We start from the raw sequence: 26,775 nt of genomic DNA on the forward strand, positions 1-26,775 counted from the left end.
TCACCAGTCACCCTTCCTGGTCTGAGGATGTGGCTCTCCCAATGCTCCCAGACTCTAAGGATGGCTCCCTTACAGCTTCTCCTCTCCGCAGCCACACAAGAAAATGTGACTAGGCAGGGATGGGAAAATCTGTCCATTTCAGTTCTTAAAAGTTTCCCATTGTCCTAGTCTTAAATTCAGTTCTCCACATTCCCCCAACAATTCAGATTAAGATAAAATAAACATCCTCATGAAAATTCATTAGCATTTTAGTGCGAATTTCTCCTAATAAACATGTATTTGTACGCAGTTTTAACTAATATACCCAATTTACCCTGATATAATGGATTTGTGTGTGTGTTATTTTTGGCAATATATGCATTTTGGTGCACTCTTATATATGCATTGTTGTGCACATTGCATGCATTGCAAAATCTGGAGAAGTGTGAATTTTGAAGGATGGCTGTGCTTCAGGTTGCCTTCAAATAATAATAATAATAATAATTTTTATTTATACCCTGCCCTCCCCAGCCAAGGCCGGGCTCAGGGCGGCTAACAACCAACAAGTTGAATGAATACAACTTAAAAACAAGATTAAAATACAACATTAAAACATTAAAACATTAAAATGCACCCTCATCACAGGAGGAGAAAAGAACAAAAAAAGAGGGGGAGGGAATAAAATTGACTCGAAGTCAAAGGCCAGGCAGAATAACTCTTACAGGCCCTGCGGAAAGAAATCAGATCCTGCAGGGCCCTGGTCTCATGAGACAGAGCGTTCCACCAGGCCGGAGCCAGTGTTGAAAAGGCCCCGGCTCTGGTTGAGGCTAATCTGACTTCCTTAGGGCCCGGGACCTCTAGGGGGTTGCTATTTATGGACCTCAAATGCAAAATGAATCAATCTCCTCCCCCATGGGACTGCAGAATCAGTTGTGGGCCCTTTAAGGAGACTTTACAGCTCTCCTAAGGGAGTGATGGCCCTGGTAGCTAAGCAATAAGAAGGCAGTGAAGGCAACAACATTTTGGGGCCCAACTCGGGTGCCAAAATGCTTTGGGCTGACCCTCGGGTGCCAAAATGCTTTGGGCTGACCCTGTACAATGGTACCTCCGGTTGTGGACGGGGTCCGTTCTGGAGCTCCGGTCGGATCCCAAGGTTTCCATAACTGGAGATCCCTGTTCTGCGCATGCGCGCGGCATGATAGAGCGCTTCTGCGCATGCGCGCGCGGGGTGAAACCCAGAAAAACACTTCCAGGTTTGCCGCATGCATGTCCCAAAGGATACGTAACCAGAGGTGAATGCAAGAAGAGGTACCACTGTACTACATTTTTCTTACACTACTTTTTCTATTCCGTTGCATACTCCTTCCCGGCAGATGCCCCACACTCCCTCTTCATTTCTTATACTTTAACTGTAAGCTCAATTCCTGCTTGCTCTCAATCTCCCCTCAAGATGTTCATCTCCTCCACAAAGCCTGCTTTCCCACAGACCAAGGTTTATCTCCTAACCCAGGGGGAGCCGGTCTCTGAGACTTGGGCATCCGGATGAGTTAAGACCTCAAGTGGTGAAGAGGGGTGGTTTCTGTTCAGCTGCACGTGCGAGGGCACAAACTGTGCAGGGGCTGTAAATGGCATCCCTGCACTTATTTCGTTCCATTTGTCGCCTCATGTGAAAGCCTCTAGGTGACGATGTACAATAAACCATAAAACAATTAAAATACCCAATTACATTCAAAATGCAGTACATAATAGGGCCTTAAAAACAAAACAGAAACCCTTAACTAAAACGATTTCAGCATCTTTGCAAACCTCTAAGAACAGGGACCACCGTGCAAGTAATACCAATCACCGTCAAAATTCCAGAGGGACTAAAATAACATGTCTAAAATATTAGAAAAATGGTAAGAAGACAGAGGGAATAAAGTCTTTGCCTGGGGCTTAAAAGACTTCAGAGTAGGTGAAAGGTGAAGTGTGTGTGTGTTTTAAGAGGAGGGGTATCTCCTATCAGCTCCAGCCAGTGTGGTGAAAGATGATGGGAGTTATGGTCCAAAGGATTCAGAAGGCATCAGGTTGAGGAAGACCGATTTACAGGACTGGTTTTAAACTGATGGGAGATGCAGCTGACCGCAGACTGCAATGAAGCTGCCGTATACAATGGTACCTCGGGTTGCATACGCTTCAAGTTACATACACTTCAGCTTACAGACTCCGCTAACCCAGAAATAGTACCTTGGGTTAAGAACTTTGCTTCAGGATGAGAACAGAAATCGTGCAGCAGCGGTGCAGCGGCAGCGGGAGGCCCCATTAGCTACAGTGGTGCTTCAGGTTAAGAACAGTTTCAGGTTAAGAGCAGACCTCCAGAACGAATTAAGTACGTAACCAGAGGCACCACTGTAAATATAGGTTGGAAAACTGAGAAGTGAAACCCCAGCTGGACTAAAGGTGGGTCAGTCCCACCTTTGAAACTGTTAAATACTATTGGTTTAAAGCAAGGATATGGCCTTGTCCGTCCTAGTCAACGGGATCAATGGTAAGGGATGATGACGGCTATAGCCCAGAGTTTAAAGCCCTGCATTAAGGAAAGCATCCAGCAAACAGGACACCCCACACAGAACAGGCTCTCTCTCTCTCGGTGCTGCCTCCTGTACTTTGGAGTGAGGGGCACTTGGGAGCAGGCCTTCTGAGGTTTATATGTCTTATATGTGCCCCTGAACTGTTATAACAAAAGCTCTTGTTTACCTGGAGGGCGAAAGGTGTGAGCCTGGCCACAACCGCCATTACTGGAACCCAGCAGGTTGGTTGTGAGGGAAGGTAGTCTCAGCTTCCAAAAGGTCCCCCCTCCCTCCTACTCCAGGGTGAGAACTCACTTTATACTGCAATGCGCTCTATGTGGGGCTACCTTTGAAGGTGAGCCGGAAACTGCAACTACAACTAATCCAGAATGCGGCAGCTAGACTGGTGACTGGGAGCGGCTGCCGAGACCACATAACACCAGTCTTGAAAGATCTACATTGGCTCCCAGTACGTTTCCGAGCACAATTCAAAGTGTTGGTGCTGACCTTTAAAGCCCTAAACGGCCTCGGTCCAGTATACCTGAAGGAGTGTCTCCACCTCCATCGTTCTGCCCAGACACTGAGGTCCAGCGCTGAGGGTCTTCCGGTGGTTCCCTCACTGCGAAAAGCCAAGTTACAGGGAACCAGGCAGAGGGCCTTCTCGGTAGTGGCGCCTGCCCTGTGGAACACCCTCTCACCAGATGTGAAGGAAATAAACAACTATCTGACGTTTAGAAGACATCTGAAGGCAGCCCTGATTAGGGAAGCTTTTAATGTTTAACAGACCACTGTATTTTAATATTTTGTTGGAAGTCACCCAGAGTGGCTGGGGGGGAAACCCAGCCAGATGGGCAGGATATAAATAATAAATTATTATTATTATTATTATTATTATTATTATTATTATTATTATTATTACTACTACTACTACTATTATTATTACTATTATTATTATTATTAGAAACAATAGGATCCAGCTTGGGCCCACAAACTCCTAGGCTACATTCCCCCAAGGAATTATGGGAATTCTGTTACAGATTCTGAGAGGAGACCCCCTACTGCCCTGATAGGGCTGCTTAACTATGAACCCCATACTTCTCAACTGCCCTGATTTAATCAGGACACACTGTTTTGGGAGCCCGTGTTCTTGCATGCGTCACCTGGCTCCTGAGAGATTGCAACTCTGAAAGACACACATTTTGGGGGGGGAGGGTTCATGCTCTCACATGGGTCATGTGACTCATACAGGAGCAAGGTCCCCAAAAACGTGCACCCCAGTTTTCCTCTGTGACATGTCGGAGGGCACACAATCCCTTTTCACGTGGACTTCAGAAACTGTAGCTCTGTAAGGCGAATAATCCTCAGCACCCTTAACAGAATTCAGTTTTCAGAATTATTTGTTTTCATATCGTAGCATATCACAGGGTTTAAATGGACGGTGGGAATGTGGGCCCAATTGACCATCACCATGCCAACTCTCAAAGTGGCACATTATGGATGCAAGAGCCTGTTGGGTATGCGTGTACATGAGGAACTTGCCGCCCAGCTCTTCCTGAGGATCGGGCTTTAATTTCAGACTTCAAAGACTCCACCTCGCAATGGAAAAGAGGCCACTGTATAGAAAACACATCTTAGTATTCTGTACAGCTTCTCTCCACTTTTCAAGGGTGGAAGAAACTTTCCCAACAAGTCCTTACCATTATTAGTTATTAGCTGTTTCAATGTCAACTGTTCTTTTCTGCAACACCAATTAATTTGAGGTCCCTTCTCTTACACTTATTCTCAACGGCCTCTACATTTTTTCCAGTGTAATCCTTTATCGCTAAACTAGAAACATACTTAACGCTGTATAATTCAACTCTTTAAAGTGTCACATTGTACGTCCACGGTTGACACGTTTCCTCCTGGCTCCTGTATTCTGTCTGTCGGTGTCACAAGTCCACAGTGAACCGGTATCCAATTTAGCACTCAATTGAGGCCTGATAGTTATTTAATATTGTTCTTAAAAGAGATTTCAGCCGCTGAATCGTTACACATATATACTGAAGAGCTCTGAGCGCTTTCAAACCCTTCTGATAAGTGATCACAAATTCTATGGGCATGCCTATGCAAGGCTGTGTTTATCTTGCAATTCCACAGCAGCACAGGAAAACACAAATCATCATACAGTCGTACCTCGGAAGTCGAACGGAATCTGTTCTGGAAGTCCATTCGACTTCCAAAATGTTCAGAAACCAAAGCGCGGCTTCTGATTGGCTGCAGAAAGCTCCTTCAGCCAATCGGAAGCTGCGGAAGCCCCATCGGATGTTCGGCTTCCAAAAATAGTTTGCAAACCGGAAGACTCACTTCTGGGTTTGCAGCGTTCAGGAGCCAAAACATTCAAGAATTAAGCTTTTTGAAAACCAAGGTACAACTGTTTTGGGTTTAGGATTCAGCTGCCTGAAAATTTAAGCTTTCATTTCAGAATTTTTAGAAAGCATTCCCCACCCACCCATAAGACACACTTGACTGTTTGTGGGCCACATCTGCTAAAATTCTGGAAGCAGCAGAGGTGGCTCAAGAGAATTTTCAATGACAGCAGTTGGGATTCAGTGGCATTCCAACAACTAGAATAAAATTGTGTGAACTGATCTTTAAAACCCTGTAGCATGAATTATGCAAATGCTCTCTACTGGCATAACATGTACAGGTCACTGAATCCAGGCTTTCTAGATATATATATTTTTAATCAACTACGGCGAATATGCAAGGCCCTAGATATATAGAATTGTCCATGCTTTGATTGATTTGATTATGCTACTTTCCACCACATCTTAAAAATCCCTAAAGCAGGGATAAGGAGCTTGATATTATTGGACTCCATCTCCCAAAAGACCCAGCCAGCATGGCCAATGGTTAGGGATCATATGAGTTGGAGTCCAACAAACATTTTTTTGGGGGGATATAGGTTGCCCATATCTGGGCTAAAGTATTTGAGGCATCTTAAATTTGGTTTTCCCAGTAGTGATGTATGGAAGTGAGAGCTGGACCATCAAGAAGGCTGATCGCTGAAGAATTGATGCTTTTGAATTATGGTGCTGGAGTCCCATGGACTGCAAGAAGATCAAACCTATCCATTCTGAAGGAAATCAGCCCTGAGTGCTCACTGGAAGGACAGATCGTGAAGCTGAGGCTCCAATACTTTGGCCACCTCACGAGAAGAGAAGACTCCCTGGAAAAGACCCTGATGTTGGGAAAGATGGAGAGCACAAGGAGAAGGGGACGACAGAGGACGAGATGGTTGGATAGTGTTCTCAGAGCTATGAACATGAGTTTGACCAAACTGCAGGAGGCAGTGGAAGACAGGAGTGCCTGGCGTGCTCTGGTCCATGGGGTCACAAAGAGCCGGACACGACTAAATGACTAAACAACAACAACAACAACAAGTTTAGGGTGAAAGATGGTGGAGGTTGCAGCGCTACGCCCAATTACATGGGTGCAAACCATACTGAACTAAAGTAAACTTGTGAAGGAATCGGCCTGTTACGGAACCAGCTTATAAAATGATGCACAATGTGAGAAAAGCGGATGGAGAGCCTTTGCTTTTTTTGTTAGAACTCGGGGTCACCCAACAACAGATTCAGGGCAGTGAAAATAAGGTACGTAGCACAGAATTAATTTATGGGCTCCATTGCCTGAAGATGTGGTGATGGCTGCTCTCTTAGATTAGATGGGGATGAGACAAATTCATGGAGGTCTATTAGGCAGTTGCTATGTAAATGCACGGGATGCGGGTGGCGCTGTGGGTTAAACTACAGAGCCTAGGACTTGCTGATCAGAAGGCTGGCGGTTTGAATCCCCACAACAGGGTGAGCTCCCGTTGCTCAGTCCCTGCTCCTGCCAACGGAGCAGTTCGAAAGCACATCAAAGTGCAAGTTAGATAAATAGGTACGGGATGCGGGTAAGATAAATGCATGGGATGCGGGTGGCGCTGTGGGTTAAACTACAGAGCCTAGGACTTGCTGATCAGAAGGCTGGCGGTTTGAATCCTCACAACAGGGTGAGCTCCCATTGCTCAGTCCCTGCTCCTGCCAACGGAGCAGTTCGAAAGCACATCAAAGTGCAAGTTAGATAAATAGGTACCGCTCCGGCAGGAAGGTAAACAGCGTTTCCGTGTGCTGCTCTGGTTCGCCAGAAGTGGCTTAGACATGCTGGCCAAATTACCCGGAAGCTGTACGCTGGCTCCCTTGGCCAATAAAGCAGATGAGCACTGCAACCCCAGAGTCGGCCACGACTGGACCTAATAGTCAGGGGTCCCTTTACCTTCTGTAAATGCACAGGTATCCAACCTAGACCCACCCACCCAGCTCTGCCAAATGTTGTTGAAATGCAGTTCCTATCAACTCTGTCTATTGCCTGTGCTGGGTCAAGCTGATGGGAGTTGGGAGTCCAACAACATCTGGAGGGTACTCAGTTCCATACCTCAGTTCCTATCTCCAGGTCTGGAAGAAGTGCTGCTGTATATCAGTAACAAAGCAAGACCTTTGTGGTCTTCTCAGAAGTATCTTGTTGGCCACAGGGGAAAACAGGGTGCTGTACTAGACAGATCAGGGATGGGAACCTGTGCTTCTCCAGGTATTGCAGGACTCCGACTTGCATCAACCTGAACCAAGCACGGCCAATGGTCAGAGATGATGGGAACCGCAGTCCACTATATTCGAACCACAGAGACCTTTGTTGTGATGTGTTGTGCTTACCGCCTATGTGTCCCACACCTAACAACAGGAGCATTTCCCCATGTGCATAGCTGGGGGCATTTAGTCCTCCAAATAATGGCAATCAATCAATGCCTGCAGTAGGCCAGGCAAGGGCGTGTCTGCCTTGTTCTTCTGTGGCAACACCATTATGCCCAGCAGGCAGATCTCGTTCATGCCAGCTCCCTCTTGCTCCCCTCTCTTGTTTGCTGTGGCAACTGCTGTGGCAAATGCTCCCCTGCAGTGATTGATGATTCTCTGCATCTTAGTGGGTAAGATTGCATCAGCAGCACTTGGAAAGTAAATGGCACTGTCAGACTCCATTCCAGGGAAGCGGGAGTACTTGGGCCAAGCGCATTAATGAAAGCAGGCAGAAACAGACAAGTACAGAGTACCAGCACAATACCTCACTCACAGCCGTCACTAAGCGCAGCGTGCCCGTACAACGCAGTAAGAGTCATTTCACTGTTAGTGATCGGCTTCCAGCGCTGGCTGTCAACAAGCCAGACCATGGGAACTAACTGGAACAAGACATGACTATGGGAATCACAGAAACACAGAATTTTAGGGTTGAAAGTTATCCACAAGGATCATCTAGTCCAACTCCCTGCAACGCAGGAATCACAACGAAAGCATCCATGACAGATAGCCATCCAACCTCTGCTTAAAAACCTCCGAGAGAGCCAATGTGGTGTAATGGTTAAGAGTGGTGGACTCGTAATCTGGTGAACCGGGTTCGCGTCTCTGCTGCTCCACATGCAGCTGCTGGGTGACCTTGGGCCAGTCACACTTCTCTGAAGTTTCTCAGCCCCACTCACCTCACAGAGTGTTTGTTGTGGGGGAGGAAGGGAAAGGAGAATGTTAGCCGCTTTGAGACTCCGTAGGGTAGTGCTAAAGCAGGATATCAAATCCAAACTCCTCCTCCTCCTCCTTCTTCCAAGGAAGGAGAGTCCACAACCTCCTGAGGGAGTCTGTTCCACTGTCAAATAACTCTTACTGTCCGAAAGATCCTCCTGATGTTTAGTCAGAATCTCTTTGCTTGTAACTTGAAGCCATTGGTTTGAGACCTGAATTCCAATAGGGAACCTGGAAAAGAGGAAGCTGAGAGGAGATACATCAGCCATCTTCAAATATCTCAAGGGCTGTCACATGGAAGATGGAGCAAGCTTGTTTTCTCCTGCTCTGAAGGGTGGGACCCAAACCAATGGCTTCAAGTTACAAGTAAGGGGATTCTGACGGAACATCAGGAAGGACTTTCTGACAGTAAGATCTGTTCGACAGTGGAACGGTCTTCCTCAGGACGTTGTGGACTCTTCTTCCTTGAAGGTTTTCAAGCAGAGGTTCTGTCAAGGATGCTTCCCTGAGATTCTTGCATTGTAGAGGGTTGGACAAGATGACCTTTGAGAACCCAGCTATAAGATTCTATGAAACCTCCAATAAGGTTCTGTTCAGGAGCGTTTGCTTCTTTGTAAAGGTAAGAAGGCCATTTCCACCATATTCTAGCTCAACAGAACACAGATCAATGTGTGGTGATCCCAGTTATTAAAAAGCTAGTCCAAATGTTACAGAATACCAACCAGCAAGTCACTGCCTAGTACAGACCTGTTCTTATCTAAAGCTTCCCCTGTCACCTAATAATAATGGCAATGGAATTGTTTCATAAAAAATATTAGATTGTTGCTTTAAAAATGAAATCTTCAATGTGACTGAAAACTGGCACAGGCAGGCAGTGGACCCAAAACAGGGGAAATTCATTTCCAAACCCCGAGGCTATCCAGAATGGAGTTATTATAAGACCATAATAAGAGGCCTGCTAGATCAGGCCAAAGGCCCACCTAGTCTAGCATCTTGTTCTCACAGCAGACAACCAGGACCTGAGTGCAAGAGGGTCCAAAAATGCTGAGGTATCTGTCCAAAAGCAGAAGGATCTAGGGAAGCAACAGACAGGTTGGATACACGTTCAGCCTGTTCTGGAGAGGACTGCATTAAAGGATCCTCTGGAGTCAGATCCAAAGCTTTGGGGCAATCCATCTTTGTCACCTGAGACATAAGTGGCCTCTGTGGCTTAGATTGCCTTTTACCAGCTAAGGTTGGTGTGCCAATTTCAGCCTTCCTCAAAAAAGCACACTTTGGCACCCGCTTTAATATCTTTCCAATGCTAGGCAAAAACCTTTTTGTCTGGCCAGACCTTTACGATTTCACAGAGTGCTGTGATTTATAGCATGATCGTTGGGCTTGTTTTTCCAACGCCCTGTTCCAAGGATGGGGAATCTTCAGCCCACTGGATGTTGCTGGGCAAGTCTCATCCATCCTTGTCTTTGGCTATGCTGATGGAGCCATGCAAGGACCAAGAGAATAATAGAATCATCGAACTGTAGACCTGGAAGAGACCCCAAGGATCATCTAGCCCAACCCCCTGCAATGCAGGAATATGCTGTTGTCCTGTATGGGGATCGATTCTATGACCTTGACATTGTCAGCACTACTGACAATGAGAGTCAGCGTGGTGTAGTGGTTAAGAGTGGTAGACTCGTAATCTGGTGAACCGGGTTCACTTCCCCGCTCCTCCACATGCAGCTGCTGGGTGACCTTGGGCCAGTCACACTTCTCTGAAGTCTCTCAGCCCCACTCACCTCACAGAGTGTTTGTTGTGGGGGAGGAAGGGAAAGGAGAATGTTAGCCGCTTTGAGACTCCTTAAAGGGATTGAAAGGCGGGATATCAAATCCAAACTCTTCTTCTCTTCTACTACGCTCTAACCAACTGAACTATCCCGGGTCACAGATTCTCCATCCCTGCTCTGCTGTAATGCATCACAGCTTCATTTAAAAAATATATATATTGATCATTTGATCAAGTGATCTGCTTTCAAGTTCTAACTGCCCTATCTGATGCTTTTAAATTTGCAACTGTACTGTATTTGCGATTTATTTTTATTTTGCACACTGCCCAGAGAACTCTTGTTACTGGAAGGCTGAGACACGGAATAAATAAGCAAAGGATGGGAAATCTCTTTAAGCACAGGAGGAAACAGGAAACACCTACTGGAATAGATATTAGCTGGAATTTACACCTCGTGCTGTAAAGACAGAAATATTCAAGTTTGTAACTGGACAGTCAGATGATCAGTTACAGCAACAGAGTTGATAGCAAATTAAAAATAAATGAAAAAAGCCAGACTTTTTCATACATTTAAAAAAACCCTATTGGTCATTTAGCATGAATAATAGCTTGCATATGGTTGCTAAAAGTAATGGGACAATTGCCAAGCTAAGTGGAACAGGGGGAGAGAAAAGGTAGTAATTGAATAAGAAGAGTCAAGTGAGAAGTAATCTGCATCTTGGTTCGTTCTAAAATATAGCGTCTTCAGCCTACAGAACAGAAACTCTACACATCATAAATAACAAATGGAAAAGTTTCCTTGGGCTAGCTAAATATCCAGCAGAGTGAATTTTCATTAAAGAGACACAAAAAATAAATGAAACCATCAGTTGTGACACGATCCCCTGGGGGAGAATGTACTTCAATCATAATCATCCATGTTTTATATCTCATTCTCTACTTATATCTTCTCAATAAAGCCAAGGATTCCAAGCTACGCTGGTGCAAACTGTAGCTACAAGTGGTGGGAATTGACCCACCGTCTGCAGAAATGACTGCACGGATCATTTGCCTAACCTGCATCGTGAAATGAGGCTTATTTACAAGTTTAGCTAACCTTTTGGAATGTACTGCAATCCATTGGATAAAACCAAAAAAGGTGCTTCAATGGCTAGTACAGTGGTACCTCGGGTTACAGACGCTTCAGGTTACATACACTTCAGGTTACAGCCTCTGCTAACCCAGAAATAGTACCTCGGTTTAAGAACTTTGCTTCAGGATGAGAACAGAAATCGTGCTCCAGCAGCGTGACAGGAGCAGGAAGCCCCATTAGCTAAAGTGGTGCTTCAGGTTAAGAACAGTTTCAGGTTAAGAATGGACCTCCGGTACGAATTAAGTACTTAACCCGAGGTACCACTGTAGCTGTGCCTCAGCTGTTGTTCTGCTTCAGGTGATGGTGCTAGGAGGCAGGTGAGGCATTTGGAATGGGAAAGTCTATGTGGGACTCAGACTGGCGTAGATTTAGGATGTTGCTTAAGCAACAATTAACTCCAGGCTGAGTCTGGGTGGTTAGCTCCATCCTCCAAGTAGAATCATAGAATTGTAGAGTTGGAAGGGACCACAAGGGGCATATAGTTCAACCCCCTGCAATGCAGGACTCCCCAGCAGGAAGGCCAGACACACAGATTTTTCAGTAGGATCATCTTGCCAACAAAGGTCCGTATAGTTAAAGCAATATGGAAGTGAGAGCTGGACCATAAAGAAGACTGATCGCCGAAGAATTGATGCTTCTGAATTATAGTGCTGGAGGAGACTCTTGAGAGTCCCATGGACTGCAAGAAGATCAAACATGTCCATTCTTAAGGAAATCAGCCCTGAGTGCTCACTGGAAGGACAGATCCTGAAGCTGAGGCTCCAATACTTTGGCCACCTCCTGAGAAGAGAAGACTCCCTGGAAAAGACCCTGATGTTGGGAAAGATGGAGGGCACAAGGAGAAGGGGACGACAGAGGATGAGATGGTTGGACAGTGTTCTCGAAGCTACCAGCATGAGTTTGACCAAACTGCGGGAGGCAGTGGAAGACAGGAGTGCCTGGCGTGCTCTGGTCCATGGGGTCACAAAGAGTCGGACACGACTAAATGACTAAACAACAACAACACAATATTATTCTCTTAATTTGTTAGGTCAATCCATTAACAAATGTTTAACTGACTAAAAAGATACCTGTGATAGAAGAGAATGTCTTTTTCTAAGTCGATGCCTGCTGTTAACACATGGATGCAAGATCTAAAAACAAAGAAAACAACACTCATTGCTTCAGAACATTTAGTTTTACTCGGATGCAAATGCAACTGATGGACGAATGGACGAAAAACATATACGTTAAGCCGATTTGTGATTACTTTTAACCGGGTGGCTGCCAGTGCTAATTTTCAGTTGTGCATCTAGAATCTGAAGATGTAGTGTTTTGGACTGGTGGGTACCACTGCCTGTGTTTGACAAAGCAACCAGTCCCCCCCCATGCTTCCATTCCTTTCTGCACTTCTTTGAATTTTGCAAAGCAGTTCTACAACCCAACATGCATTTTATTAGATGGACATCTGCAGTCAGATGAATATATTCATAACAATAACATACAAAAAGGGATACAGTGGTAGCTCGGGTTGCATACACTTCAGGTTACAGATGTTTCAGGTTACAGACTCTGCTAACCCAGAAATAGTACCTCGGGTTAAGAACTTTGCTTCAGGATGAGAACAGAAATCGTGGTCCGGCGGCCCGGCAGCAGCAGGAGGCCCCATTAGCTAAAGTGGTGCTTCAGGTTAAGAATGGACCTCCGGAACGAATTAAGTACTTAACCTGAGGTACCACTGTATTAGGGGGAACTGCTTGCAAAATTGTGCATATTAATCAAAATGGCATACAAAAATGTGTCTATTAGGAGAAGTTTGTACTAAATTCTGACGAGTTTTTGTAAGGAATCTGTTGTTGTTGTTGTTGTTGTTGTTGTTGTTGTTGTTGCTGCAAACGAATGTAGGGGGACTGAATTCCAGAATCAGGAACATGAGAAACTAAAAGAAACAAAATTGGCAGATCTGCCTAGCCCTAATAATTATTTTTAACCTCACCATCACTCTTATAATTTCAAAGTACTAAACGGATCTTTGGCCCCTGATTTCAGTACAGCACTTCGACTGTTTCCTCATAGGTACTCCAACATCATTCTGTAGCATTTCATTTCTGTGATGGTGGCTGCAAGTCATGTCTTCTACCCCTCAGACCCTCCCATGAGTTCACTTCCCAAGTATGGAAGGGTTGGCTTTGGTTACTCATTGTCACGGGCAAGACAAGGTGCAAATGCTCAATGGCACCTTCCACTGTGCTCTCACACCATGGGTTGGCAACCTAAGGCCCATGGACCCCTGCTGCCCGCTCGATTGGCTCCTGTGCACCATGCTAAACTGGCGCAGAGCAGAGCAGGGGCCGCCTTCTGTGATGCTGGGCGGCTTCCCATTGGTTCCAGGAACCTCCTGCAGCCAATGGGAAGCTGCCCACGCCTCCTTCACACCGGAAGGAGCGCCAGAAATAGTGTTTGCGCGCACACACAGTCCGGCCCACCGTGGCATCTGCAGGACTGTGAACCGGCCCAAGCCACAAAAACTTTGCCGACCCCTGGTCTAGGGCCAAGTCCTAGAGCTAAGTGACTGGACACTGGATTATAGCTCACACAAGTCAGAAGTGTGATGCATTTCACTTTAATTTTTCAAGTAGGTGTTTAAGTAGGAAAGGTTTGTTAAGGAGACATATGTTTGTAAGAGAAGGCAGAATGATGGATTGGACATAATTTTGTTTTACATTTTAAAGTCTGGAATAATTTATATGCTGTATGGATGGATTTTTATTAACCTTTCTTACCTGTGCTAAAAGCTTTAGATGAGACTATTTTAAATATCAAATGTTCCATGCTTTCCATTTTTGTGATTCTATTATGCAAATTCTACTCATCTCTTTACTTTGAAACATCACATAAGCTTCAGCCAGATTTCCCTCCCCCCCCCCTTTAAAAGTCTTAAGTAATAATAGAAAATGCAAGCATCTAAGCTTGTGGGAATGAGTTCTGTCCCACTGGATCACAAGAAGTAAATAAGAGAGAGCAACTCGGTATTTATTTATTTGGGTTTATTTTTAATGTGCATTTATATGCACATCTGTCCCCAGAGCTTTGCAGACCACCTTGAATCCTACTTGATTCCTCCCCCACCCCTAGCTGTTTCAATTATCCCAGCACTACCTGAAGCACAAAACACCAACTGCAGCATTCAAAAGCAATTAATAAGAACATTCTGGCTCTGTTTATGCGTTATTTTCTTGGAGGGAATACTCCGCTTAGTAGGACACATGCACTTAAGCCGATCCTTCATATTGCATGGGGTGGGATGGGGGAAATAATAATAATAATAATAATTTATTATTTATACCCCGCCCATCTGGCTGAGTTTTCCCAGCCACTCTGGGCGGCTCCCAATCAGTGTTAAAAACAGTACAGCGTTACATATTAAAAACTTCCCTGAACAGGGCTGCCTTAAGATGTCTTCTGAATGTCAGGTAATTATTTATCTCTTTGACATCTGATGGGAGGGCGTTCCACAGGGCGGGCGCCACTACCGAGAAGGCCCTCTGTCTGGTTCCCTGTAGCCTCACTTCTCGCAATGAGGGAACCACCAGAAGGCCCTCGGCGCTGGATCTCAGTGTCCGGGCTGAACGGTGGGGGTGGAGATGCTCCTTCAGGTATACAGGACCGAGGCCGTTTAGGGCTTTAAAGGTCAGCACCAACACATTGAATCGTGCTCGGAAACGTACAGGGAGCCAATGCAGATCTCTGAGAACCGGTGTTATGTGGTCCCGGCGGCCACTCCCAGTCACCACTCTAGCTGCCGCATTCTGGATTAATTGCAGTTTCCAGGTCACCTTCAAAGGTAGCCCCACGTAGAGCGCATTGCAGTAGTCCAAGCGTGAGATAACTAGAGCATGCACCACTCTGGCGAGACAGTTCGCGGGCAGGTAGGGTCTCAGCCTGCGTACCAGGTGGAGCTGGTAGACAGCTGCCCTGGACACAGAGTTAACCTGCGCCTCCATGGACAGCTGTGAGTCCAAAATGACTCCCAGGCTGCGCACCTGGTCCTTCAGGGGCACTGTTACCCCATTCAAGACCAGGGAATCCCCCACACCAACCCGCTCCCTGTCCCCCAAAAACAGTACTTCTGTCTTGTCAGGATTCAACCTCAATCTGTTAGCCGCCATCCAACCTCCAACCGCCTCCAGGCACTCAGGGAAGGAATGAAGAAAGCGAATACCCCAAATCTCAGGCCCGGTTTATTTGGGATACACATTCAAACACTTAAGAATGTAAGACAAGCTTACTGGATCTGGCCATTGGCCTATCTGGTCTCACAACCTGTTCTGGTTGGGGTGATCAGATGCCTATGGGAATCCTGCAAGATAGACATAAGTGCAACAGCACTCTGCCCATGTCAGGAATGAGCCAGGTCCAAGCGAAGGTTTGCAGCCAACTGCAGGAAGAAGCCAGGAACAGAGAGGCTTAGATGTTAGGCAGGCAGGGGAGAGCAGACAGCTGAAGGCTTCGGCTCTTCCTGACCTTGATGGGTAGGCTGATAAAGCAGTAGCTGAGAGCAGGCTAGAATACAGCCAAAATTCACAGGAGGCACAATTAGGCACAAACAAATTCAGAGACAGCCTCTCAGAATAGGAAGAGGTTGGAGCTGTTCCACTAAGTCTGAAGAGATGGCGAATGGGAGGGCTGCTAGATAAGAAGCAAAACAAGAGACGTAAGGGTCATAAGTTCAGTATCTTCTGTCAACACCGGAAGAAGTCTTCAGAAGGGTCATCTTGAGTAATGATGCCGGAGGCTTTGTTAGAGCCATCCGGAGCTATCTGTTTTTGCAATAAATCCTCCTTTTTAATTATCTACGCTTACTGTGTTATCAAGCAGGGAACTTGGACTCCTGATAGCACACCAGCAGTTCCCAGAGACTGGTATTCAGAGGCATAATGCCTCTGACAGTAGAAGTAGAATATGGCCATCATGACTGGTAGTCACTAATAGCCTTGACCATATTGAGTTCGTTGAATGCTTTTTAAAAGCCATCTGAGTTGGTGGCTATCACTGCCACCATCACGTTCCATGTGCACCATCCCATATATGTGTAGCATTTTGTTGTTGTTTAGTCGTTTAGTCGTGTCTGACTCTTCGTGACCCCATGGACCAGAGCACGCCAGGCACTTCTGTCCTCCACTGCCTCCTGCAGTTTGATCTATTAGCATGTACAGGGAACAGAGCACATGGTGAAATGCATTCAAACTAGACCCTGGTGGGCTGGAGGGGTAGTGATGGAACTCTTCTTACATGAGTAAGTTTTCTCTGCAGTCCAGGTCCCTTACACACTGGGCCTTAGTAAGGCATTTGGTTCAGAAAAGAACCCTTCAACACCCTAGATATCTGTTTTAGGGGCCATTCAGTAGCTGATTGTGTGTTGTCCCAATGGCAGTAAGCTATGTATTCCAATAAAGAAACAGCGTGGAGTTCTGGAGTTTAGAATACAGTGGTACCTCGAGTTGAGAACTTAATTTGTTCTGGAGGTCCATTCTTAACCTGAGGTACCATTTTAGCTAATGGGGCCTCCTGCTGCTGCCACGCCGCCACCGCACGATTTCTGTTCTCATCCTGAAGCAAAGTTCATAACCCGAGGCACTATTTCTGGGTTAGTGGAGTCTGTAACCTGAAGCGTCTGTAACCCGAGGTACCACTGTAACTACATCTGTCTTTCTAGACAGGAATAGTTGGGTAATATACTCTTTTTTTAAATAAAAAAACTGTTTTAAAGAAATGAAAGTACGCTCACACTACACTGTATTACGATTAAGTTTTTGATGTATCTCGTTCTGCAAACCACCCCACCTTTCAGGAACACATTCTAAGGTATAGTTTAATGTTTGCCAGCAGAATGGAACAGATATCCATTCTCTGACCCCGAAATGTACTCTGGAGGTTTGGAGTTAATTTGTGATGAAACAAGGAGATGCAGGAGAAGAGAGGAAAAGGAAGTTCCATCATGCAACTTGGGTGACAATGGACAACACCCATTGCTTTTAAAGGGGTTTTAAATCTTTGGTTGACTTCTATAACAACATTGTCCAGTGCAATGAACAGAGTCTTGCTCTTTACCTTTACACACTCTCATTCGCCTTGATTTGGAGGGGGGGGGGAGGCAGCACAAATTCTAAGCAACTTATTTCCCTCTCATCTCATCCTAAAACTTATTATGTTATTTAATGAGACCCAGTGTCATCGTTGTATTATGCAAGGGTTTTCTTTGTGGATTTGCATCAACTAGTAGCGAATTTGCAAACAACCAGTTTAATGATGGAATCCAACTGATCCAAGAATTTCAAAGGGAATTGCTGGCAATTATCAGCTGTGTTCAAAGCATACTTATTTGATCTGCTCATTTTGATTATCAATTAAGAAGATAGTGCCAAGTAGGCAGTCCATGAGTTTTAATTACTTTGAAATCTGCACAGACTTTTGGCAAATGACTTTTATTCAAGCTTGCACAATATACCTTTTAGCTCTATGATTCATTTAGGTTTGAAACAAAACAAAGCAAGAAAAATCCAATTAAAGCATTTAACTTCCAGTGCTTGCTTCGGCGAGGAACATTGACATTTGGTGTCCTATGATCATGGATCTAGGCATACATCCGCTGTGATTAGGGAGCTGCTTATTAACACTCCCTTCCTTCCTTCTTTTTTTTTTAAGAAGGTGTTTTCATCTCTCAGAGTTTATAACTTTCCAAGAGACAACATGATTGCAAGGCAGGAAAATGGCTCCAAGCAACTTCCAGAGGATAGATAGCATGGCGCAACAGTGCGCGGCTTAGCACGGGAAGGATTAAAATGAAGAGAGAGGATTTAGCTTTAATTATTTTAACTCAAAAATAAGATGATTAATTAGGATCAGAAAACAAACAAAATACCATACGGCCAGGACGATAATTGTTAATGGAGTGGTGAAGGCATTGCCAATTTGGTCTAGTATCTACATTCTCTCTTCCCCTCACCCTGTTAAAAAAATGTTGAAAGAATAATCCTTATCGCCTTGCATTGCTTTTTTATGTAAGCAATGCAAGGTAATAATAATAATAATAATAATAATAATAATAATAATAATAATAATTATTATTATTATTATTATTATTTATTTATACCCCGACTATCTGGCTGGGTCCCCCCAACCACTCTGGGCAGCTTCTGACAAAACAGTAAAATAAAATAACCTATTAATCATTAAAAGCTTCCCTAAACAGGGCTGCCTTTAGATGTCTTCTAAAAGTTTGGTAGTTATTTTTCTCTTTGACATCTGGTGGGAGGGCATTCCACAGGGCGGGCACCACTACTGAGAAGGCCCTCTGCCTGGTTCCCTGTAACTTGGCTTCTCGCAGCAAGGGAACCTCCAGAAGGCCCTCGGTGCTGAACCTCAGTGTCTGGGCAGAACGATGGAGGTGGAGACACTACATCGGATAACAAAGGTTATCCTTCTTTTGCAACCCCAATGCAAATAACCCAGTAGAATGGCGCTGGAAGGAACAGTCTGAAAGGTGTCACCCTACTGCTTATCCAAGGGCTTGGAGATAGCTTCCCATGTTCATATTGAGATATGAAGCTGCCTTAGAGCATTGGTCCATTTAGCATAGTACAAGGCACTTTTGACTGGCAGCTGCTTCCCAGGTTCCCTAGAGGAGGACCTTCCATAACCTGCTATTTGGCCATCGAACGGGAAATGCCTGGAATCTGGGGCTTCTTGCCTGCAAAGATGAGCTATGGTCCTTTTTCCTGCTGTGGCACGCAGCTAGGAAACTGTCCTGGGAAGACAGCCATGCAAAATCGAGAGCTTGCAATGCTCCTACCCTGGTCCCTTTCAGATATGTGGTCCAAAGGAGACCAGACTAGGAAAACCAAGGCTGCAGGGTTCATAGCGTGGAGAGGACCAGAAGTTCATCTGTTACTGAAATTATTTGTTTTCTTCAAGAAAGGAAAGAACACATCTGAAACAAGCTGACTGGACCCATGGATCTGCCTTCCTCAACCTGTTGCCCTCTAGATATTGCTTCAACTCCCATCACCTTCAGCCCGCATGGCCAATAGTCAGGGATGATGATAGCGGTCGTCCAAAAAACCTGGAGGGCATCAAGTTGGAGAAGTTAGACAGGGCAGTATCCAGGAATTTTCATTTTCAGAAATTCTGCTGGGGTGCTATAATTCATGTGCACAACATGCACCACTATAAACACATTGCAATTGACTGCATTAAAAAGTGTGTGTGTGTGTGTCTGTGTGTGTACATTTTCTTTTGGTATTTGTGTGTGCATGCTTTGTTGCTTAGAGGCACAACCAACAGTGTGGCAGAAAATCCTCAGACCAAGGCATTTGACAGCACAAATACAGGAGAGTGTTTTATTCCAGCTTCACACTTGCTGTTTATCAACATGAAGTTCAGTCTATGCAACCTGCTGTTTTGGTGATATAGTGCCTATCTGCTCGGTAGCCAGTCAAGGCCAGTCAAGTTATTTTGGCACCTGACCTGAGCCAGGAAAACCAACGAACACCTCTCTCCCTGCTCCCCGGCCATAAAAAGACAACAATAAATCAAATAACTCACCATTAGCCTTATGCTACAAATCAGAGGCATTCACTTCACTCTGTCATATGGGCCCATGCAGGCAAATTGCATCATATGCCCTTCAGCTATTCTTCCTCATTGCATGCCAACCCACAACAACCTCAGCATCGGAGTGGTCAGAGAAAACAATTATAAAGAGGGGCATACAATCCTGAGAAATGCTATGAAGATAGGGGCTGCTGTTCTCCTTAGGGCTGGAATTCTAGACACACTAATTTTGAAGCAAACTTGCTGCCACAGGTGCGACTGATGGTCCCCAACTTGGATGCTTTCAAAAGAGGATAAGATGAATAGGAAGAGGCTTTCTGTGGCTACTAGCCATGATGGCAACGCTCAGGCTGTGGGAGGGATATTTTTTGTTTGCTTGCTTGCTTTTCAATATAGTTTTAATGACTTCCAATATGTAACAATTACAAAGAGAGAGAGAGAGAAAGGGATGCAGAAACAAAATCCCAGCTCGCCCCCTCTCTGCTACAAGACACATCAATCTAGAGAAATTTGCCGAAGTCCAATCTGTGATTTCAGCAGTTGCCAACATTCAGGATCATCAGTAAAGTGTTTTATACAAGGATGCCATATTTCAACAAAATCGTCTACATCACTTGTATTATTTAATGCCTGAACCACTTTGTTAATTTTTCTGATACGGCAATAGACCGTATAGTCTGTTTACAATGAGAGATACTCAGATGTTCCAATCCTTTCCAATTCTGTTCCACTCACTAGTAGGCATGTTGCTACTAAAAGAAAAGTAATTAGTTCTTTATAACAAAGGTCAGATTGCCCTTCTTTAAAAACAGTTAACAATCCCAGACCTGGTGTACATTCGACATGTTGACTCGTGATATAGCTTATTTCTGTAAAAACCCTCTATCAGAAGGGTTTTATATGTTCACACGTCCATGCACTACAGTGGTACCTCGGGTTAAGTACTTAATTCGTTCCGGAGGTCCGTTCTTAACCTGAAACTGTTCTTAACCTGAAGCACCACTTTAGCTAATGGAGCCTCCTGCTGCTGCCGCGCCACCGGAGCATGATTTCTGTTCTCATCCTGAAGCAAAATTCTTAACCCGAGGTACTATTTCTGGATTAGCTGAGTCTGTAACCTGAAGCATATGTAACCTGAGGAACCACTGTACATGTGAAATGTTGTACCTATACTATTGTAGCCGCTGCTGGATGGATGTGTTGACTAGATTAAGATCCCACCTTGCTCTGGTACCTGACGAATTGTACTTCAGAAAGTGTATGGGTCGAGGGGAACCCTGTTCCTGACTTGTGGCTTTGAAGTGCTACCTGACCATCAAAAGAAGCTACTGGTGACATCCCTTTTTTATTTTTGCAAGGAGTAGCATTCAGAAACGGAAGCCTCCACCTGCATCTCAAAGTGGCAAAGCCCCAACACAGATTTGCCACCTCTGTGAGAAGCAGGTCATATAGAGCCAAGATATTCCCACGTTAAAGCCACTTCACACTCGGAGACGGAAGACGCTACCATCTCTAACTTGACAATAGGGCTTTATTGTCTGCCTGAACCACTTACAAGAATATTGCCTTTTTATCTTGACACTGGGTCCTTGACATTTTATGAAGACTGACAATCCACTCCTTTTGCGTCACCATGCAAATGATGTATCGCCAAGGACAGGTAACAGGCAGGATGGGTATTGGAAACAAACATGAAATCTAAACCCTGGAGATCAGCGTCAAGGAAGAGGGCAAAAAGGTGTTCTATCTGCATCAAATACAGGAGACAACCTGTGCTGACTGAACTGCACCAAATGCAAGCATTCAACAGCGGTATTTTAGTATGTTCAGTTCTGTTTAGGTAGTAGAATGCTCTTTCTTCAATCACAGCATAGCTCCTTTGATCCCACAGACAGGTTTATGCATTTCATGGGCATTACTGACAATGACAGATAAACACCGCATTAAAACTGCAGCTACGGTACCGAAGGAGGAGGAAAATGTGTTCGAGGCTTACGTGGGGTGTTCAATCTTCAGGCTCTGAAGGACCTCATATTCCTCACTGTTACTTAAAAGTTCAGCCCTTGGAGGAATTTAAGATGGAAGACTTTAAGGTTGAGCAGCACATCATGACCAACACAGGGATGCCACTGAAATAGTCCCGCTCCCCAAATAATACATAACTTCCCAAATGCTCTGATGTCAACAAACGGCGATCGCTGCTGTCTGCCGGCAGCCATTGACTTGGTGAGGGGAAGGGCAGCCTGAGGTCAAGGTGAGACCCTTACCAATTTGATATACAGCATGTGACTGGCATCTATTTTATTTATTTATTTAATCAAAACACCAATTGACGGTAAAAAAACCTCAAAATGGTTTACGAAAGATAAAACGGGGGGGGGGGCGAGAAAAATCCACAACCCTCCTTTAAAACACACAGAAGACAAAATATTTCATCACTGATGACGGGACAACCTCCTTCTCTGTTCCTGAGGGAAGCAGGCTCGTTAGGGGACTTGTGAGAACAGTGGTTTTATGCCTATGGTTTCACCACATTTTGCCTAATGGTAGGCATGGGTTCAGAAGTGAAGAAATATACATGTTGATGGTCTGGATGCAGGGGGAGAGCTGCAAAAAACAGAGGATACCAGTTTGGGCAGCAGTCCCAGAGTTGTTCTTCTTCTATCAAGTAGTTCTTGACGAAAGGTCCTGTTTCCTTTTGTGTCGCTTGCTTTTAAGGTAATCAGAAACAACACTGCAGAACGTAGTCCAGGGTTTCTGGCAGGGAGCAGAGTCTGGTTCAGAACATGAACCTAGCCCTCAGGCCTCAAGTCAAAAGCCACCATTAGCAGCGGTAGAGAAATATGCCCGTGCACATTGGTGGAGCATTATCTGCCAACAACGCGAACTGTGTGTCTGTTTGGGATCCTAGATCTGGTCCACAGAGGTATGGAATGAGAAATATAAAACCACACCAAAATAAAGGTTGAGACACGGGTCAAATAATAGATTGAATTAATGGAAGTTGTACAGGACAAAGTCAGTGTTGGCTTGAGCCAATATGTGCAAATCTTCCATAACGCAACACGGAATTGAAGTGCTAAGAAAAACTGAGATTACTATTTCTAACCATTCTCCCCTGGTTAAGTCAGCTGTCGCATGCCTGAAAAAGAGGTACATGAATGGATTTCGGAAACCATTAGGTCCTCAGTTTCACTAAGCCGGACAGTTTCACTAAGCAGGCATGGATTTCTGTATTCATTAGCCCTGAGCCATGGAAAAATAGTAATAAAAAGGAACACTTAACACGAACATATGAACGTCTCAGAAGAGTAATAGAAAGCCTGGAAAAGGCATTTCTGGAGCATTTTCCCGGCATCCCAACTTTCTCTACAAACTGATTGTCTGAGTAAGGTAGTTAAGCATAGGCTGAGATTCTTCAAAGAGAATGAAGTCACTATTTTACAACATGCACTGCACGTCAGTCAGAGGAGTCTTGGCTTCAGTTGCTGCCAGGTAGAGAATTAGTCTAAACTTGGGAGTAAGGTAAAGGTAAGGTAAAGGGACCCCTGACCATTAGGTCCAGTCATGACCGACTCTGGGGTTGCAGCGCTCATCTCGCTTTATTGGCTGAGGGGGCTGGCGTACAGCTTCCGGGTCATGTGGCCAGCATGACTAAGCCGCTTCTGGCGAACCAGAGCAGCGCACGGAAATGCCATTTACCTTTCCGCTGGAGCGGTACCTATTTATCTACTTGCACTTTGACGTGCTTTCGAACTGCTAGGTTGGCAGGAGCAGGGACTGAGCAACGGGAGCTCACTCCGTCGTGGGGATTCGAACCGCCGACCTTCTGATCGGCAAGTCCTAGGCTCTGTGGTTTAACCCACAGCGCCACCCGCATCTTGGGAGTAACAGGAGCAGTTATTTAGTGCTTGCTTCCCATCCAGATCCTATCAATTCTGAACATTCTGAACCACGTCGGCGTCTTATTGCCAGTTCACATGACCAAACCGTGGTGTTGAACATGCAGGTTGTGTGAATATTCACCATATACACATCACATTTACTGCTCAACCTGCTTTCGGCAGATGTGCAGCAATGCAGGCTGAGTTGCAAGTCCGGAAGGTGGAGCAACAGGCAGGTGCATGATCAGCACATGCAATTCCCTGTACCAATCAATTCAGCCCACATTCTTGTTACAGAGGATGGCCTGCAGCTCAGTGGCAGAAATCTGCTTGACATGCAGAAGGTGGTAAGTTCAATTCCCAGCTTCTTCAAATAAGGCTGGGAGAGACTCCTAGTCTGAAACTCTGGAGGGCCGCTGCCAGAGCCTCCTATTTGGTTATAAGAACGGGCCTAAATAGGAGATTAACTCCCAAGGGGAAATCACGTCTGAAATTGTCAGCCATGATTAAAACTCGCTTCCATGCCAAGCAAGAATGGCCAAGCAGGTTGTTTCATTCTTCTTTGTTCATGCTATATCCATGGACTGCTTGGGGGGTAGGATGCAAGAATAGGGGAGAGGCTGGTATTTGTTAAGTGGCTGGTGCTTCTCCTCTCCAGAGGGGCAGTGTCTGCTATTCTATAACCTGCAAAGGTCATCAGTCAGAGGTGGACTCAAACTGCAGGCCTTCTGGGAGTTGGACCAGAGCGTTGCTCCAGTTGCCATGACTGCTGATTGGAAAAGCAATAAATGATTTTTTATCACAAGCGGCTTGTGAGGGACTCTGCCTTGCTCTATCCAGTTCCAACGTGGTTTGTTCCTGTCCCCTACAAAAATCCTTCCAGTGAGCTGACTTTTTGTCTGTGGTACCTCAGGTTACATACGCTTCAGGTTACATACACTTCAGGTTATATATGCTTCAGGTTACACACTCCGCTAACCTAGAAATAGTGCTTCAGGTTAAGAATTTTGCTTCAGGATGAGAACAGAAATCATGCTCTGGTGGCGTGGCAGCAGCGGGAGGCTCCATTAGCTAAAATGGTGCTTCAGGTTAAGAACAGTTTCAGGTTAAGAACGGACCTCCGGAACGAATTAAGTACTTAACCCGAGGTACCACTTTAGTAGCTTCGCTTACAGGGCATTCACCCTTATTTCTGTCCCCTGTATAGTCATGTAACCATTTCTGTTCCTGCAGAAGACTTTTGCCATGCTGCCACCAGGCTTTAAGGGCCCTGTGTCAAGATGATGATGATGATGATAATAAAATTAATAATTTATTATTTATACCCCGCCCATCTGGCTGGGTTTCCCCAGCCACTCTAGGCAGCTTCCAAAACAATATTAAAATACAGTAATGCATCAGAAATTAAAAGCTTCCCTAAACAGGGCTACCTTCAGATGGTAGTCTGGTAGTTGTTGTTCTCTTTGACATCTGGTGGGAGGGCATTCCACGGGGGGGGGGTGCCACTACTGAGAAGGCCCTCTGCCTGGTTCCCTGTAACTTCACTTCTCGCAGTGAGGGAACCGCCAGAAGGCCCTCAGCGCTGGACCTCAGTGTCCGGGTAGAACGATGGGGGGGGTGGTGGACCGAGATATCCTCCGTGGGTCCCTCTGCCTTCTATCTGGCACCAACACACTCCCTCTGGGCTCAGTCCCTACTGCTGCCTTGAGGCACAAGTGGGTGAGGAGGTGGCAGCAGTTGTTGCTCCTTCTTCTGGTTCCTGCTATCCACTTGCCCTCTCCTATTTTGCCAGAGGGAGAGACAGCAGGCAGCCAATGGCAAAAAGAGTGCCAACAGGCCAGGGGGCTCTGGGAGACAGCTGCAACTCCCCTACTAAGACATGAACCCCAGCAGATCCCCGGCAATGCCCATCACTGATGCCAGCCACGCTCTCTCGATTTCCTGGGCAACCCTTCTCCACACCCACCTCCACCTATCTAAGATGCCTCCTGGTAATCTACCTTGGCCTCAATTCTCTGCCTGACAATTTCCCATTGACCTTCACTCATGTGTCTGACCCTAGAAGCTGGAGATGTTACCTTCTATCCTCTGTGACGTGGCTCTGAAAAAGCAGCGCGCAAGGATCTCACTGGGTTTGGGAACGCCCATTGTTTGTAGCTGAAATAACCCATCATAAAGAATGCTCACACAAAAGCTGTAACTATTTCTGCAAGTTATGCAGAGAGTTATGCAAGTTATCCAGCCAGTTATTTAAGCCCGAGACCCGAACCCTAAATTAGTTCAGAGATAGTAAATCTGGGGATGCATGTGATGGCTACATAATTTGCTGAGAGACAAACAAGGGCTCGAGCTGTGACTTTCTGTGTCCTCTCGTGTCACCATCCCCAGAACAGACTTTCGACTGTGCAAACATAATTCTTTTGGTGTTAGCTGCCAGGTGAGGGAAAGGAAGCAAGTTCCCAGTCCTCTAATACAAGACACAAATTAATACAAGACCTCTCCAGAGGGTTCGATCTGTGCTAGCAATGAAGACAAAGTTCTTCCTACCATACCACCTGCAGAAAATACACACAACTATTTCACAATTAACTTTCTGGCTCCCAAAGAAGCCAGCTGCAGAAAACAGTCTCACATGTTCTTAAATGGGATTACAAAATCTGTAATAGGGGCAGACATTGTGGTGACCTCCATTTGTTATTGGAGCACAACTTCTTTCAACTCCAGCTAGCATGGCCAATGGTCTGGGATGATGGGAGTTGTAGTCCATCAACATCTGCAGGACACCACGTTGGCTTCCCCTGCTCTATAACAAAAACTAATATCCTGTAATGACAGCTTATATTCACCAGCGGTGATGTTCAAACTGTGTTCCAGGGAAACCCTTTGAAAGTTATCGACGTCCCTAAGTCAGAAGATCAGGAGGGGTGAATGAGTTTCACTGAAGGACAGCTTATCCATTCATGACTCGTCTTATCCCACAACATGCAGACACAAGAAAGTGTTGGGTATGTCCTATGGCACAACTCTCACCTCAAATGGAGCAGTGGTGAGGCCAGACAAACCTAAAATTAAGAAGGCGTGTGGTAGAACATGTCCCAGAATCCTTTGCAGCATTTCCTCTCTAGACAGAATTCCTTAAGTGGTGAGAGACACCACTCTGTAGAAAGTTCTCCACAACATCCATAGCTCAGTTATGAGTGAGCCTGCTGTCTCCTTGAGATCACAGCATACTTGGATATAAAGAACTAGCTTATACAGAGTTAGACAATTGGTCCATCTTGCCTAT

At 45.4% G+C, this 26,775-nt stretch overlaps 1 protein-coding gene across 3 annotated transcripts in view; it reads right to left on the reverse strand.

Moving 5' to 3' along the window:
- The window catches only part of SAMD12 (sterile alpha motif domain containing 12), a 237,829-nt gene that overhangs the window by 43,772 nt on the left and 167,282 nt on the right, over positions 1–26,775 (reverse strand). Inside the window, exon 5 of one of the 3 annotated variants that reach the window (XM_081205269.1) lies at positions 12,084–12,146. The exons of the other annotated variants lie outside the window; for them this stretch is intronic. Coding sequence (XP_081061395.1) covers positions 12,127–12,146 — 20 coding nt within the window. The 3' untranslated portion in view covers positions 12,084–12,126. The remainder of the gene's footprint in view (positions 1–12,083; positions 12,147–26,775) is intronic. 3 annotated transcript variants of the gene reach the window in all.

Source organism: Podarcis bocagei, assembly GCF_964188305.1.
Source record: "Podarcis bocagei genome assembly, chromosome: 8".
NCBI classification, from domain to species: domain Eukaryota; kingdom Metazoa; phylum Chordata; class Lepidosauria; order Squamata; family Lacertidae; genus Podarcis; species Podarcis bocagei.